This window comes from Ceratotherium simum, chromosome 16 (genome assembly GCF_057802395.1).
Source record: "Ceratotherium simum simum isolate JZ-2026a chromosome 16, ASM5780239v1, whole genome shotgun sequence".
NCBI lineage: Eukaryota > Metazoa > Chordata > Mammalia > Perissodactyla > Rhinocerotidae > Ceratotherium > Ceratotherium simum.
Window position 1 is genome coordinate 21,795,202 of NC_141915.1, and position 17,326 is coordinate 21,812,527.

The following is a 17,326-nucleotide window of genomic DNA, read 5'->3' on the forward strand; positions in this document are numbered from 1 at the left end:
CCCTTCTGGCATTAAAATTCTGTGACTCAGAGACTTCGTCAGGGAATTCATGGCTCAGAATTCTTCTTCTATTGCTTGAAGCATAAAATCAGAAAAAGAAGCCCCTGGAAAACAGTTGTAGCCTATTAGTCATTATTGAGATCGACTTATTTCAAATCAACAAAACACTGCTTTTGGACTGCCGACTCCAAGAAACAGCTTTGTTATACTACAGATCAAGACAGGACTGCATTTGTGTTTACTATCGCTGAAGGAAAAGTGTAGAAAGCTATTGCCGACGCTGCACTCCATTCACCAACTCGACAAAAACAAACATTCAGAACAGCCACCCAACCTGGGGAATTCTGGCAGCTAACGTAAAGAAAGCCCAAATATTTAAAAGTATGCCATCACCTTAAAGTGACTACAACATGTGCAAAGCCCTTCAACTGCTTCCTAGTGTACTTCAAGTCTGAATCCTTCAATTCCCAAGGCCCTTTGCAAAGTGTGGTCCCTGACTAGCATTCCATCATCACCTGTCCCCACTCTCTGCCTGGAGACTCTACCCTCACTGGATATCCTTCAGTTTCTGAAACACACCAAGCATCCAACTGTCTGTCAATATCTCCCTCTCCCATGATTCATTCTACCTGTCCTGTCCCACCCTTCCCTATCTGATTCCCCCACCCCACACCTGCCTCCCACCCACAGACTCCTTTTCCTCCTGATCTCATTTGAAGCCAACTTCCTCATAAAATGCCTTCTCTGTGGCATGCACACATGCCACTGCCATTTCCCCAACAGGGGAACCCTGCTCCTTCCCTTCACAGCACTTATGATTACTTGCAGTTATTCTTTTGCTGTTTACCAGTTTTGTTTGTCTCCCCTGCTGGTTTATCAATTCTATGGTAAGTGAGAACCCAGAGACCATGTCTGTCTGGGTTACCCTGCATACCCAGAAAAGAATGAAGAAGACATGGTTGCCATCATGCTTTCAAAGGCAACTTAATAACATGGAAAAATGCCCAAGATACTATGTTATATGAGAAAACTATTTACAAAATTGTATCCTGTATAAGCAGGAAGATTCTAAATTTTAAAATACATACACATATGTACAAAATATTACAAGGAAATATATCAAAGTATTAAGAAAGATGGTATAATTATACTTTTTCATATGGAGAATTTGGTGAAAGAAAAATAATATATAGAATGCTAAAAGTGTACAACCATAACCACAGGGTGGAAGAACAGAAAACATGCTGTACGGATGAAGAATAAAGTGTGACTGCCAAATAATTAAATTGATTTAATAATCAGAGAATTAAGAACACTGACTATATGGATAAGCTATGACACATCTGTTAATATACCAGTCAGTTCACATTACAGTCACACCCCATTTAGCTTCAATAGAATCCTGTGGAGAGAAAAACTAGTAGCCTAGGAGAGTGGTTCCTAACCTGGCTGCAGGGAGAATCACCGGGGCATTTATGAGGCTTAATAAATCAGAATCTCCAGGGAGAGTCCAGGGAGCCTGGACATTTTAAGAGCTGGGTAGTTCCGACGCAAAGCCAAATTTGGGAACCACCAGCCTAGGATAAATCAAGAAGTTAAAGAAGCGGTTCCTTTTCAGGAAAGGTTTCAGATAAAACAGGAACCTAGGAGGCAGAGATGCAAACAGTCACACATTCTGCCAAAAGTTGCTGCCTCCCTCAAATCAGCAAGCAATCATAGAGTGCACACAGTGCGGAAAAATCCACTCAGCATGCTCTGGTCTGTTCAACCACACAAATAATTCAAATACCGAGGGCAGCAGTAAGATTTAGAGTAGCACCTTATCTACTCAGAACTTGGCCTTGACCTACATGCCTTTCTGGCCAAGCACACCAAAGAAATCAAAAAAAGACCTCTGAGCAAAGATAAAAAGCAGACATCTCAAACTCGTGCCCTCCAACCGAAAAACCCAAGACAACCCCTCAGTCTCCATAAGAATACATTAACTCCTTCTTTACACTCCCTTCTCCGAGCTTGTCCCCAAGCAGATTAGATTTGTGAGTGAAGAGAGAGAGAATTCACAGGGAGACACACTGAAAGAAACTACAGATACTCACCCTTATACTCTAAAACATTAAATGGTTTAAGATCAATAGGTGATATTAGATCATTATACATATCTCAATAAATCCCAAGGGCATGAAAATGATTGTTCATGACTATGGTCATGATGATCTAAGTCATTAAGAAAAAAGTTAAATTACATTCCTTATATTCTGTTTAAGGAAGCAAAAATGAGAGAGCATTAACATTTGAGTACCCTTGATGTGTTAAGAACAACAAACAACCCATCTGATATCTCATTTGATGAAATAACCTTGTAATGCAGAATCAGTTCCATTTTAAGACTGGGCAACAGAGGCTCAGAAAACTACAGTAAAAGTCATACAGTACATACTCCAGCCAGGTTTAAGTCTGGATAACTGAAATATTTCCTTTACTTATTATTTTATACTGCACTGCCATCTGGAAAACAATCACCTAGAACAGTGGTTTTCAAACTGTTTTTTCAATGTGATTGCATTTCTTCCCAAACAAAAAATTCTTTGGAATCCCAATATGTAGAAGCAGAGCTGTTCTGCTGAAAGCAGTAGAGGGAAGGGGGCCTGAAGCCCTATTCCATGCCTACCTGGAATCCAAGATGCTTCTCAGGCCCGGGACACCACAGAATACAGATAAAAAATAGCACCGATCTAAGTGAGTTTGGTCACTGGATTTGCTGTATAAAAGCATGTCCCTTAGAGACATTCAACAAAGGATACAACGGTGTATAAAGGCATCACGACGCTGGTAAAAATGTACTCATCCAGTTAAGGCAGCAACAACATAAGATGGCTCAAGATCATGGTACCACTAATTGGTACCATGGTTGTATAAGATGAAGCTTCACATGTCTGCATTCTACAAGTGTTTTAAAAGAAAAAAAGACATCTACCATTTCACAAAGACTTTAAATAGATCTTAGTGTTTTGTTTTTTTTCCCCAAAAGTAATGGTAATGGTTCATTTTCCTATCTTCCCAAAGACTGGAGTTATAACAAGAGAAAAATAAGATATTATTTTATAAAATACAGTAAATACATAGTTCAGGAATTAAAGGTGCAGAAATATGCATTCATTTATTCATTCATTGATAGAGGTGAAAACATTTGCAATGCCTGCAAATAAGCCTTCAGAGATAAAGAAGACTATCTTCTTGAAGATAAAGTCCTTGCCCTTAGGACTTGAAGACTAGAAGCAGGACACAAATATGAACTGACAGGGCAGACTGAATGCCATGAGAAACTCCTCACAGTTGTACTCACTGACATTTAAACTACTGTAGTGATTTGTTATTTTGAGGATTTTTTTTTTAAAGGTTTTCTTCTTGATTACAAGAAACATAGGCTAGGATGGCAGAATGCGACTAACTCAACCTCATTATCAAGGACTACTCTTTTTTTTTTTTTAATAATTTTATTTATTTATTTATTTCCCCCCCCCAAAGCCCCAGCAGATAGTTGTATGTCATAGCTGCACATCCTTCTAGTTGCTGTATGTGGGACACGGCCTCAGCATGGCCGGAGAAGCGGTGCATGCGTGTGCGCCTGGGATCCGAACCCGGGCCGCCAGCAGCGGAACGCGCGTGCACTTAACCGCTAAGCCACGGGGCCGGCCCAAGGACTACTCTTATAAATTTAAAATGACCCAGATGTCCATAAAACTCCAAACTACAACATGACCAATTTTAGGGTTATCCAAAATAAATGTAAATTTTTTAATGGAGTTTGACCTTTTTTTTTTAATTGACTATAAAATTTTTCTTGACTTTATATGGAACACAAAGCAGCAGTCTGATACACAGCCATTCGGGATCACCCTGACCCCGCTACAGATGATGCTCTATTGTACAAGTCACTCAAAGCAGACTTTGTGGTCAGAGGGGAAAAAAATTGCTTGAGTTTCTCTTGGTGTTTGCTTCATTGTTTTAGATGAAGCCATTTTTTGCCTAATTCATTTGCTTCTAGTGCTTATGTGACCCTTGTGTATATAAATGGTAATTTTCCCCCCAGGTCTTAGGAATATGGCTGTGGGAGACATATGGAGAGGGGGAATGAAGGCAAAGTTGTATTTGTTCCTTGATATATTTTTCCATCTATTCCAAAAGTTTTTTTTAGAACCCTGAATTGGCCCATGACTTTTCTGGAAAAAAAGCTATGTTCAGCAGAAAACAATCTTATTAATGTAAAATAGCTTTACTAGAGTTAATGCTTTAATCTCATTAAAGTGAAATCCATTTCTATGCTGTGCACCAAGGAGCAGAAATGTGGGAGAAATGAAGGCGGTCTCATTCAGACATAACAGTAACTACTCCCACATGAGCAGCTGTGCATGGAATATAAATTGGGATATCTTCAGGGGTGAGGCTGGGACAATGAGGAGACTGGAAGGTGGGCAAAGTATCAAGAAGGAACCAGTTGATGCTCTTGAATCCCTTCTCCATCAATTGAAGTCACTTATCAGAACCCTTTACTTTAAAATGGTCTACTTTCCAAAAGTAGACCATTCTATTTCTCTGAGAAATGTTGAAAGCCATGATTAGATTCACAGGCTGACTCATGAATATCTCTTTAACCCACAATGGAATAACCATACTATTCACCACATAGTCTGGGTGGTGAGTCTTGGAAGTTTGGTAATTAGGCATAAGATAAAGGAAGGAAAAATATTTTCCATTTCCTCTTCTAGGCCCAAAGATAAGCCACAGACAAATTTTTTAATCCAGCAAAGTTTTCTCTGGCACCCTCCATCTCTGCCATCAGACCCTGCCTCCCCAAGAATGAACAAAGCTCATACTATATACTGACCAGCGCTTCCCACCAGAGTTCAGTTCTTTATCCCAGGTCTGCCTTATTCCTGAACAGTTACATGCTGTTAAGATTACTTCTCAAAAAGGAAATTCTCAGTCCCTCCTTCTAACTGCTCTCGTCTAGAATGATAAAGAAAGAATGGAGTGAATTTACACTAATGCACCTGTGCTGCATTAGAAGTATTTGACTTTTTAAAGATTCTTATCAACCTAACTCAATCTGTAGTTGGGAGAATTTCAGGCAGCATAAGAGAGGAATGAAAAAAGTGCAGACAATGTGGGGGAAAATATTTTTGAGCAATGGAAGCCGGCTAGCAATGGCCAGCCCGCTCGTGCTGAGTGGGTGGAGAGAGAGAAGAAAAGACGACCAGGGTGGCGCAAGCCATCGGGCAGCAGGGCTGCAAAAGGGTTGTTTCCAAATGACAGACTTGCTCTACTTCCAACAAGGGTCTGCTCACCTTCCACCTCTTCCATTTCTACCTAATCCCAATCCCATTTTCCCTGTTTCTGAATTCCCTCAGAATTCTAGTACATGACATATATACAACTCTTAATTATATTGTCATCACTTCTCTTTTTTAAAAGTATGGTATGTTGATTCCTTCTCTCTAGGAAGCCCTCGAAACAACTGATTGTCTGCACTATTCATTTTGGCTCAATCATATTCTACTTTACATTGATCCATTGACTAAGGTATCTTTTACTCCCAATTAAGCTATCACCCAAAGAGTGACTTTTTAAAAAATAACCCCCACCGAAGTACCCAAGATAGTGATAAGCACACAGCAAAAATTCAAGTAGCTTCTAGCTTTAAAGCCAGGAGATTACATTAAAAATATACAAGGTTAGGGCCGGCCCTGTGGCTTGGTGGTTAAGTGCGCGCGCTGCGATGCTGGTGGCCCGGGTTCGGATCCCGGGTGCGCATCGAGGCACCACTTCTCCGTCCATCCTGAGGCCGAGTTCCACATACAGCAACTAGAAGGATGTGCAGCTATGACATACAACTATCTACTGGGGCTTTGGGAGGAAAAAATAAAATAAATAAAATCTTTAAAAAAAAAAAAAAAAAGGGCCGGCCCCGTGGCTTAGCGGTTAAGTGCGCGTGCTCCGCTGCTGGCGGCCCAGGTTCGGATCCCGGGCGTACACCGACGCACCGCTTCTCCGGCATGCCGAGGCCACATCCCACATACAGCAACTAGAAGGATGTGCAGCTATGATATACAACTATCTACTGGGGCTTTGGGGGAAAAAACAAATAAATAAAATTTTGAAAAAAATAATATATACAAGGTTATAATTAAATAAGGAAATGAGTTAACAGATTTTTAAAAAAGACTATATCTGAAGTTCATCACCCAGCTATAGTGGCTAGAGATTTCAGGGACCAATGTCACCAACCTTCATGAAAGCAGAGAACAGTAGACATGAAAAATAAAGTATGTTGGAATATTTATGAGTAATATGAATAGCTGATATCCTTTTCCAGAGAGTTTAAAACAATTTTCAGAAACTAGATACTGGTACCCCTGGAGGGAGCAGGATTATGAGTATGTTAGGGTGATAGTTACGGAGAGAACTGGGAATAGCAAGGGCACATGATCCACTGGGCTGGACTGAGAGGAGAGACACAGAGGACCACTTACCGAGTGAGCATCTACTCTGCTATGGGTACCACAATGGATGTTTTACAGGTGCTATAATTAATCTTCACAATAACACATCATCTTTACAGATGAAGAAACCGAGGCTCAGGGAGGCTAAGTTACTTGTCCAAGGCCACATAGGTGGTAGTAAGTGGACAGAGACAGGATTAAGGTCCAGATCTATCTATGTCCAATGTTCTTGCTCTTTCCACTAGGTAACCCCAACCCCTTCCAGAACATTCTTCATCTATGCCTCCCAAGTAAAACCAAAACAAACAAATTTGTCTTAGTGAGAAAGGAAGAGGTGAAAACAGCCAACTCTTCAGCAGTTACAGGGTCGGGGCAGGGAGGCGGGGCCATTTGGGAAGGATTCAGGAAGAGAGTTAACATTCGTTGAGAGGGAATTATGTACCAAGCACTGACCAGGCACTTTTTACCCATCATGTGATTTCAATCCAATGACCCTAAAAGGCGATCATTTCACATATAAGGAAACTGAGGCTTAGGGAAGTTAACTTACCCTAAGTCATAATGCCAAAAAGAGTGGAAGTGAAGCTGGGATTTGAACTTGGCCAGTCAGGTCTCCAAGCCAGTGCTCTTTCCACTGCTCCCTGTAGAAAGCATGCTCTTCCTTTTCTTCTTTCCATAAATGCCAAAAACTAAAGTCTGGGAAACACTGTTCTATTAAGAGATCTAACCAGTAATTATATAACAGCTGAATTGAAACGAACCCTCTTCCCACAGGAAATAAAACTGTCATCTCAACCAAGGAATTCAATAGATAAAAAGAGAGAGGCTTAGAACATATATTTAAAGATGCTGTTACCCTCTGAACCCATTCATGAACATAGCTGACATTTTTACAGGCCATGTAAGGGAGGCTCATCCACAGGTAATCTACCGGGTGGGGCTGGAACCACCATTGGCAGCAGAGCTCCCCACTAGATCCACTCAGCGGTGGTTGGGCAATGACCCAATGACCCAGTCCAGTCCCAGCAGCAACACAGCAATGGATGCCAGAGAATTATCATAAAATGGAGCTAGCCCTTGAGATAGGGTCCTTGTTTGCTGAGCTGGCTCAGACTTAGGTGAGAATGTCAACAAACAGCTGTCCACACTAGGATAATTCAGAGTGCAGACAACTTACTCATGAGTCATTAAATAAACACATTTCTATCTATCCCAGATTCACCATGTACGTCTCCAAGTTAAGCAAAAAGCCAAAGCTCATCTCTTTAGTGTAGAAGTAGACCCCTCAGAACCCGCAATGAAACGCACCAGTAGCAGCTTCTGAGTATTTGATTCCACCCACATCTGGCTCTATTTGGGAGCTAAATTCAGCAGAAGTCTCCAGGGTCAACAAATGACCCTGAATAAAAATAGTCTTGGAAGTCTGTCACGGAGTAGGAGAGGAAACAAGACGGCAGGGTGATTCACTCCAAATGGCAGCTCCAAAACCCAAATTCTCATTTTTGTCCCAATATGAAGCCAATGTGCAAAACAGGCACAGAGCAAACTGTCCTTTTCCGAAGGCCTCTAGAAGGGGCTGCCAAAAAATCTCACGTGGAAGCCAAAAAGAATTAGTGGGCCATTCACCTCTCCTACGAATCTAACTACAGCTCCTTCTAACCAGATCCCTGAACCAATGGCAGATTTATACTTGCTTGAAGACCACCCAGAGTATCTAAGGTTTTGCCCCTGTCAAATAAGAAGGTCCCTTTCTCCCACCAAATTTTCCAAATGACCAAACAGTCGCAGAGAAGAAGTACAGAGGTTGTGTGGTGAGCGCGTACGTGCCTGTTCGCTGCCTTTCTACTAATTCTACAACTCACTACCCCCGCCCCCCAACAGTTAAGTTGTAGTAAAATAAGTACAATATTTTTGAGAAGACTGTATGCTTTATGAAATTAAGAATTCCACCAGTTGAAGAACAATCAGCCAACACTTGACCGCTTAGTTAACTCATGTTAAGATGTATCGAACACACAGGTGCCAAATTCTGTAGCACAACAGAAAATACAAAAGGACCAGAGGTATGTGTGCATCACAGCCACTCACCTGCACTGTCCCCTTCCAAAGCCCTGTATCTCATTTTGCTTTCATAATTTATATTCTTTTTCTTAAAGATGGTACCCCTCTCCATCTGTAATGAGTTTCAAAGGACCACAAAACCTAGATGCACCTCTGGACAGGCTCTCTGTCTCTGAGGATCTCATAATTTGGTGGGGAGGCAGGCATGCAGACAACAACAAGGTCATATGATAAACTCTCTCTAACAGCTACGACCAAGTGTCCACGTATCCTCGGGTGAGACAGCGCAGGTGAGAGTATAATTAACCCCTGCCTTAGAGGACTGGGAAAGACTTCTCGGAACTGGTCTCAAAAGATGCGTATGAGGGAACGAGTGCAAAGATGAGGGAAGAAGGAAGACATTCCAGGGAGTGAGAACACCCGAGGCCAGTGGTTCTCAACTGGGGACAATTTTGCCCTCTCCCCCAGAGGACATTTGGCAATATCTGGAAACATTTTTGGTCGTGATAAATCGGAGGGAAGGGGTGCTACTGTCATCTTGTGGGTAGAGGCCAGGGATGCTGCTCAACATCCTACAATGCACAGGACAGCCCCCTATAACCAAGCACTATCCAGTCCCAAATGTCAACAGTGCCGAGGCTGGGAAACCCCGGTCTAGGCAAAGGTATAAAATACAAGTTGTGTATTTACAAGTGAGAAGCTGCCTGTAGCTTCAGCAAACACAGCGCTTCAAATGGCTGTTTTTATGGAAGAGAAAAACCAGGAAGAAAAGAGAGGAGGAAAAATTAAATTTCCAAAGAGCCAAGATATAAAAGCTGAGCAGATGCCTTATTTGCAAAACAGGAACTACCAAAGTCAGGAAACTGGACCCTGGAAGCCTAAGGCGGGTCTCATTGTCCTGTGAAATGAAGAGCATGTCACTCAGGGACGCTGTCCCCGGCTCGAGTCCACTCCCGAGCAGCAGCCTGCATTCTTCCTTTTACGGGGATGCCTAAGTGAGGAGTAAGGAGCACAGTGAGGACCAGAAGTTCCACGCAGCTCACCCTGGTAGGACGCTCACTGCGAGAGAGGGTGCAGAGCTGATGTTAATGCTGGAAGAACTCAAGTACAGGAATGGCCCAAGCAAGGAGAAAAGGAACCAAAAGGGCCCCAGGTCCAAAAAGGAAGTGGCTACGAAGAAAACTGAATATGGTGGTGATGCTGTGGTCGGGGCTTCAAGTGGTCATTAGGGCTGCTGGCAGGAACCAGGCCTGACCATGAAGGTAGGAGGTGCCTGTACAGGAATCTCACTCCTGGGCACAGACCCTTGAAAATGGAGTGAGGAACTGACCAACCACGGCCAAAACCACCAGCACCTCCACCTCCACCTCCGCCAAAAGGAAAAACAAATAAACAGAACAAATCTCCCCTAGCAAGAGACTTCTAGGAGGGAAAGAAAGTAGCTCTCAAGATACTAGCAGTTTTTGGTATAAGGGTAAAAAACACAAATTGAAACTCCTTCTTAGAAATACTAATCCACATCACCCCTTTAGTCTTGCCTCATCCAGACCCACATGCACAGACACACACCTACATCAATTTAAAAAAATAATAATAGTATGGGGAAAGTGACATCAATTGTAGCAGATGTCTAAAAATCAAGCTTTAGCCCAAGAGGGGAAAAGAAGGCCAGAATAATAGCAAAATAAGAAGATAATTCTCAATACACAACGCCACAAAAGTGTCAAAAAAACAGTAACTGAAACATTCCTTTTTTTTCTCTCAACAAAATATGGTGTCACAAGGAAGGTACTATGTGCCCAGCAGTATGCTGGGTGCTACTGTTGGGAACATTAAAATCAAGTTTGGATGACCCAGACCCCAGAAACAACTACAGACTTAAGTGCCTAATTGTATGTCACAGACCATAAACAAAGGCAGAGGGCCTTGCACAAGAGCCAGGTGGAGAGCAGAGGACAGGACATTCCAGACGGGAGTGCAAGGAGGAGCCGCAGCTTGGGGAAGGCAGGAATGATCGGGCCCATGCACACTTATCCACTGATAAGTGAAACACACTCAAATTTCGCCTATATACAACCATAAATATACACTCGGTATAGGCCAACCACCCATGTTGCAGGAGATGAAAACACTTCAACACCACATAATAGCACCTAGATCTGCAGTGCGTTTCTGGTCACCTTCTGCAAAGTGAGACAAATGTCTACAGGTCACAACAGCCTGAGCCCAAGCAGCTCATACAGCTAAACTCTAAAATAGCCTGGAGGGACATCAGGGTGATATGAAATTCAAGCTATCACAGTGAGGACTGCTTTCCACCTGGGTCATCAGGATCTACAGCTGGACAGGAGGGCAGAGGTGCTGCCACCCTTTGCTGGGACTGTGTTTACAGCTACAGTACTGTGTTTACCAACTACTCCCAACTTATATCACCGAACCTGTACAATGAGAATTGCCAATTCTCAGAGTTGTCAAGCACACACACAGATGAGACACGTACGAATACATATGCACGTCTGGACATCCAGGATCTTGACTGACTTGGTGATTGGTATAAAGGTAGACGTAGAAACCAGGGCATTAGCCAAGGGTCGTGCTAATGAGAGCTGAGTGATTCCTCCCACAACTCCCCCAACACCAACTCCTTCCCCTCCAGACAACTTAGTTTACTCACTATCACCCACACAGAGTGAGCTTTCACGCCTCCACTCCTCTGCTCACGCCACTTTATCCATCTGGAATGTTCTCCACCTAGACAAATCCTGCCCATCCTTTGCGACTCATCTCAACTCCTCCTCTCCTCTTCCATATTGTGTTTCTGAGCTAGCTTAAGGCATCTCTCCCTCTTCTCAACTTCCAGAAGAAGTAGTTCGTATAATTACTCGGCAAAGAATCCCCTAAACTCTATAATGCTTAATTCTTCTGTTGTTTTCTTGACCTATTATTTAAATCAATAGAAATTTCCACCTTCCTCCCTGTTTTCACTGACATGCCCCCTCGTTGAGAGGTAGGGACACATCTTATGGTTCTTTGGATCTTTCCAACCTTACCTCTTAGGGTACCTTGCACAATGTAGAATTAAATTGCAAAGTTCTCTTCTGTATATGTAGGACTTAAGTTAGGTTCACTTTAACAATTTTTCTTAAGATTCAAGCCTCACACTTAGAGGCTTTGCAACCAATGATATGTGAAAGCGAAAAAGAATAGAAGAGCTGAAAAATCTTGGAGATTCTCATTATTTTACAAATTAGGAAACCCAGACACATTGACTGGATCATGGTCAGTTTGTGGCACACAGGTGTAGAATTCAGATCCGTGTCCCTGCTTCATACTCTGGGATGTAACGAAGACTGGCCGAGAGCGGACGAAGACTCCACGGAGTTTGCAATTTCAAAAATTAAGAACGTTTTTTAAATTCTTAAACTAACGTTAACAGGGGTAGCTAATACTGAGAAAACAGGGTTAGTGAAGTACCCAAACCTATATTACGATTTTCACTTTATCAGCTTATGGAGTGATATTTAGCTACAAACCTTACAAGAAATGGGACTAGAACTTCCAGGAAACACACACGCCCCAAAAGTCAGTTATTTTGAAACTCCACTTACCGTAATGTTTAAAAAAAAAGTCAAACTACTTTAAAGCTCTGCTTACATATTACCCTATCAAATGGGAAATAATCACATGCAGAAGACTTTCTAAAATAAATTCGTCTTGGAAGCCCATTTTGGGGCGCTGAGTTGTGACTACATTTTCAAGGATGTCAGTAACACAAGGGCTCCATCCATAACTCCTTGAAAAAACTGAAACCATGAATGCCTTGTCAAATTCAGACAGTTTATCTTGGCACTGGCAAGCAGAGCAGTCTCTTCGATGTCTGGAAACGTGTCTAATTACGTTTCGAGAGTAACTAAAAAATAGCCAGTGTCCCGAAACAGACAGCTCAGGGATCACTCCACAGCATCCTGAATGACATAATGGAACCACGCCAAGAAAAAAAAAGGAGAAAAAGAAAAGAACCAAGTGTGAAATGGGGATGAGACCCTAGTCTCTCTCCAAAACAACCCTCCAGACTTCCCAGGGCCTTCGGGGCCGCCACGACTCTCCCTAAGTTGTTACTTTCCTTTACTTTTGTTTCCATTAGGTTACCTGGCCCGCCCACATCATCTACCTGGGGCAGCGCACTAGCCTGCCCTGCCCCAAGCGCTGCCTCCAGCTCGGCACATCCCTTACACCCCCCGTCCGGACAGCACCCACGGCCACCCCCTCTCAGGAAGGCGCAGCCCTGGAGCTCGGCACGCCCCTTACACTCCAATGAGGCCGCACCCCAGGGCGTCCTCTCTCGGGAAAACGCAACCATCTAGCTCAGCGGACCCCGGCACGCCCCAATCGGCCACACTCCATCCCTTGAGCTCGGCGCGCCCCTGACACCCCCAATCCGGCCGCACCGCAGGGGCGCCCCCTCTCGGGAGAGCGCAGGCTTGCGCCACTGCGCACGGCTGCTCCGTCCTCACCTGAGCCGAAGGTTGGCCATGAACTCGGGCATGGAGACGGTGTCCATCAGGACGAAGTCCGCCTTGCCGAACTCCAGGCTCTCCTGCTCCGCCATGGCGCCGGCGCACGGCTCAGGTGGGCGCGGACGGGCTCAGGTGGGCGCGCTCGGGCCGCGGGGGCCGGGCGGGGGGCGCGCGGCGAGCTCGGGCGGGGCCGGGGCGGGGCCGCGGGGCTGCGCGGGAGGGGGCGCCGGGCGCCGCTCGGCGGGTCTGGGCCGGACGGAGGCCGCCCCACTGCTCCCGGCGCGCTCTCGGCCGGCGCGGCGCACCCGGCAGTTTCCGCTTCTCCCGCGGCGGCTGTCCGGCGCTGTGGGGGACGGGACACTGAGACGGAGACGGCGGCGGCTGGTCCCGCCTCTGGCCTTGGTCTGGCCCGGGCCCCGCGGCCGCCCGCCCCGCCCCGGCCGGGCCTCTCCGGCTCCGCCCCGCCGGCTGAGGAGCCCGCCCCGCCGCGGCTCAGGCCACCGCCTCCTCACCTGGGCGGCGCGCACGCGCGGGGCGGGCGGCGGGGGCGCGCGCCGGGCCGGGCCGGGCCGCGGCGGCGGGGCGGGAGCGCCCCCTGGGGATGGGCGCTGGGATCTCGGGGGGCGGTGCCGAGGAGTGCGGATGTAGGAGGGTGGGTGGAATGAGGTTTCCAGGATGCCGCCTCCGCCGGAGCTTGAGGCCAACAAAGTTACCAAAGTAGCTCGTGAAGCTTTTCGCGAAGATAATTCATTATGATTCTGTCACCCTGTCGCGAAGCCCATTCCTGCTCTTCTGCTCCCGTCCTCTCCATCCTTAAAGTGATGGTTCACGCTCAGGCTGAGAGATTATAATAAGAGCTAACATGGGGATACCAAAGCTCTTCTAAGTGCCTTAGAGAACTTAAGTAACTTGTCACACGGCTAGAAAGTGGGGACGCTGCAATTTCATTCAGGTCACTTGACTTATGAACCCCAGCGATTAACCGCATGGCTGACTGCTTTCCTTCTCCAGTGTTCCATGATCCATTTTTTAATTCCACTCAAGGAGCATGTCATCAAACATTACCTTATACTGTTATTAAGTTTTTCATATATGTATGTATCATCTCCCTGAGGTTATTGTAGGCTTCTTGAGCATGGGACCATGGCCTAAACTTATCCATATCCCCCTTCGCACCCAAGTAGTTATTGTACTGCCTTGCACATGTCGATATGAAATCCACAATGGCTCGATGGAATGGAATGCGTTGTAAGTGGTCTCCAATTTACAGATACATTGGTTGAGCTTCGAAAATTCTTTTGGAACTTAGACTGCATTTTCCCAACGAAAATATAAATGGCTTTCTAAGGCAGCTGCACCTTTTCAGTCCTGCGTTTCCTTTAGGACCATCTTCTATTCCAAAATCTACTAGGAAATCTAGAAGCCCCCCAAGACCTGGCTGGGTTCCAAGTCTGTGGCTGAATTTGAGAAGAGTAAACCAGATGGAAGGACCCTGCTCAAGGGCTGCCTCAGCTGCCAGCAACCCACCATGGCCAAGAGAGAGGGGAAGACAGCTTGATCACCTTCCGAGGGAGCACCTCTGCCATCAGAAAGCCGCCCGGTCTCTGGCACAGGCAGGGCTGGGTTGCAGTCTGTCCATTAGCAGCTCTCCTTCAGAAGACACCTCTCTGGATCTCAGTGTCCTCATTTGTGGAATAAGACCTAAGGGCTAGACGCTCTCCAAGGTAGGACCGTCCTTTGCTTAGGTCATTTGTGTGAGGGGGTCAGTGAATACGCAGTGCATCGAGTGTGGTACATTCCTAAAATGTTTGTATTGGTACGTTTTAACATAAGTAGAACTGAATTTCAAAAAGAAAAGAAAGAAATCTCAAGTTTTGTGCAATTTGGAGCAACCATGGACCACACTCAATGACCCATTGGTAAATGGATGTATGTGGTTTCCCTGAGCCCTGGGGTTAGAGCAAAAGAGATTGAACAGTGGGTAGGATCTATAGTGTTTCAAATGGCCAAAACAAGGGAACTCTTGTTTTATTCCATATCTTGTACAGGAGCCCAACGTATAAGACATATATACAACATATGCAAAGGATATTTTATAAACTTATTTTAGACACCCAAGTTAGTATAAAATCAGGCATGGAGACAAATGAGTCTCTTTTGATGAATCCAAATCTGTCCAGTGAGGCTCACCATCACCTTAAATCAGCCTCGGGATTCCAATTTACTTTGTATGTTGTTTTGGTTGTAGAGTATCAAGAAAATTCTGATACACATGTTTACACAGTAATTTGTTACTTGCACAGTTTTACATCCAGCCTTTTTAAAGGGCAATGCACGGCTACAATCTTATTAATCAATGACACATTTACAAGAAATTCCAATATGTGAAACTAAACACTGCGATCTGCATTCAAACAAGGTAACATAGAGCAGGTTAGCTCCTTATTAATTTCCTTTGTGATAAAACTTGAATATAAACACATCTGGATGTGTAACCTTGTATTACAGTTTAAAATATACTAAAAACCAAAATAGAAGTTAATATTACCAGTAATGAGACACACTGATATTGTGAGCTATGTGATCTCCTAAAAAAGACGTAACATCACTTACCTGCTAAAAATGCATTGACTGAATCTAATTGCAAAGAAAAAACATCAAATAAACCCACATTCAGGGCACTCTACAAAACAACTGATCTGTACCCTTCGAAAATATCGGTGGCATGAAAGGCAAAGAAAGGCTGAGGTGCTGGTCCGGGTTAAAGGGTCCCAAAGAGACACCACACCTAAAGGCACTATGTGACCTGGACTGGATCTCAAGCCTGAAAAATGTAAAGGACATTATTGGGACGATTGGTGAAATATGAATACAGACTGTATATTTGATAATAGCATAGTATCTGTTAGTTTTCCTGAATTTGATCATTGTACTTTGGTTCCTTAAGAGAATGTCCTTATTCTTAGGAGATACCTTCTAAAGTATTTAGGGGTAAAGGGTATAATGTCTCAAAATGTTTGGCAAAGATGACAATAATAATAATGATAATAATAATAATGTGTGTGGATCTATATAGTGGATAGATATAAATGGATAAAGCAAATGTAGCAAAATGTTAACAATTGGTGAATATCATTAAACAATATATGGGGGGGTCGGCCCTGTGGCTTGGTGGTTAAGTGCGTGCGCTGCAATGCTGGTGGCCCGGGTTCGGATCCCGGGTGCGCATCGAGGCACCACTTCTCCGTCCATCCTGAGGCCGAGTCCCACATACAGCAACTAGAAGGATGTGCAGCTATGACATACAACTATCTACTGGGGCTTTGGGGGGAAAAAATAAAATAAATAAAATCTTTAAAAAAAAAATAAAAAATAAAAATAAAAATAAAAAAACAATATATGGGGGCTTTTTTTTGCTCTTGCAACTCTTCTGTAAATTGAAATTATTTCAAAATATAAAGTTAAAAATCAAATAATTATCTAAAAATGTTCTAAAATAAATAAGCTTATTTTTAAGAAATCAAATAACACTTGAAAGTCACATCCGAACTTTGTAGACATTCTAGAACTGAAAAGCCAGTACACACTTTGAAAACTCTGGTACAGAAGATCTGTTAGCTCTGGTTGCCATAGATGTGCTAGGAGATTGTAAACACAGAACAGACAATTTTAAAAACAAAAATAATTTAATATTTACCTTAGTTGTCGAATATGGCCATGTGCCCCAGAGGGGGTACATCCTGTTCTCTGCCTGAAATTCCTCTTCCCTGTTGTCACCCCTCACCCCTATGGCCTAGCTAACTTCTGCTCATCTCTTAGCTCTCAGCCTCAACATCACTTCCTCCAAGAAGGCTTCCATGATCTCTTAAGTCAGGATTGGCTGTCCCTCCTCTGTGTCCCGACAGCACCCTGGAAGTGTCATCCCTGTTACAGCACTGAATGCCCTTGAGCCTACTGGTCGTCTCTCTCATTAGACTGTAAGGGCCATGAGGGCTGGAAGCTGTGTCTGTTCTGTTCCTGGATGTAACTCTGGCACCTGGCAGCACAGTGCCTAGGGTGTGAAGCTCTTAATAAATTAATAAAAAGCATGATAAGTGAATATGGAATATTCTGTGAATCTATGGGTTATGTAGTGTGAGTTGTAAATCCACCCCTTTGGTAGATTTTCTGCATTAAAATCAGTCTTTGTGCAATGTTTATCTCTTTCTCATCTTCTGCCCCTGGAAGCAGGTCTCAGGGCTGTGTTCA

The 17,326-nt window shown here is 44.1% G+C and overlaps 1 protein-coding gene across 3 annotated transcripts in view; it reads right to left on the minus strand.

Moving 5' to 3' along the window:
* Positions 1-13,441, minus strand: part of MYO1D (myosin ID) — a 312,458-nt gene extending 299,017 nt beyond the window's left edge. For 2 of the 3 annotated variants that reach the window (XM_087440786.1, XM_087440787.1), the window contains exon 1: positions 13,076-13,441. In XM_087440786.1, the coding sequence (XP_087296912.1) occupies positions 13,076-13,170 (95 nt within the window). In that variant the 5' untranslated portion in view covers positions 13,171-13,441. The remainder of the gene's footprint in view (positions 1-13,075) is intronic. The other variant, XM_004441886.3, reaches the window with a different exon arrangement.
* Between the last annotated feature and the right edge of the window lie 3,885 nt (positions 13,442-17,326).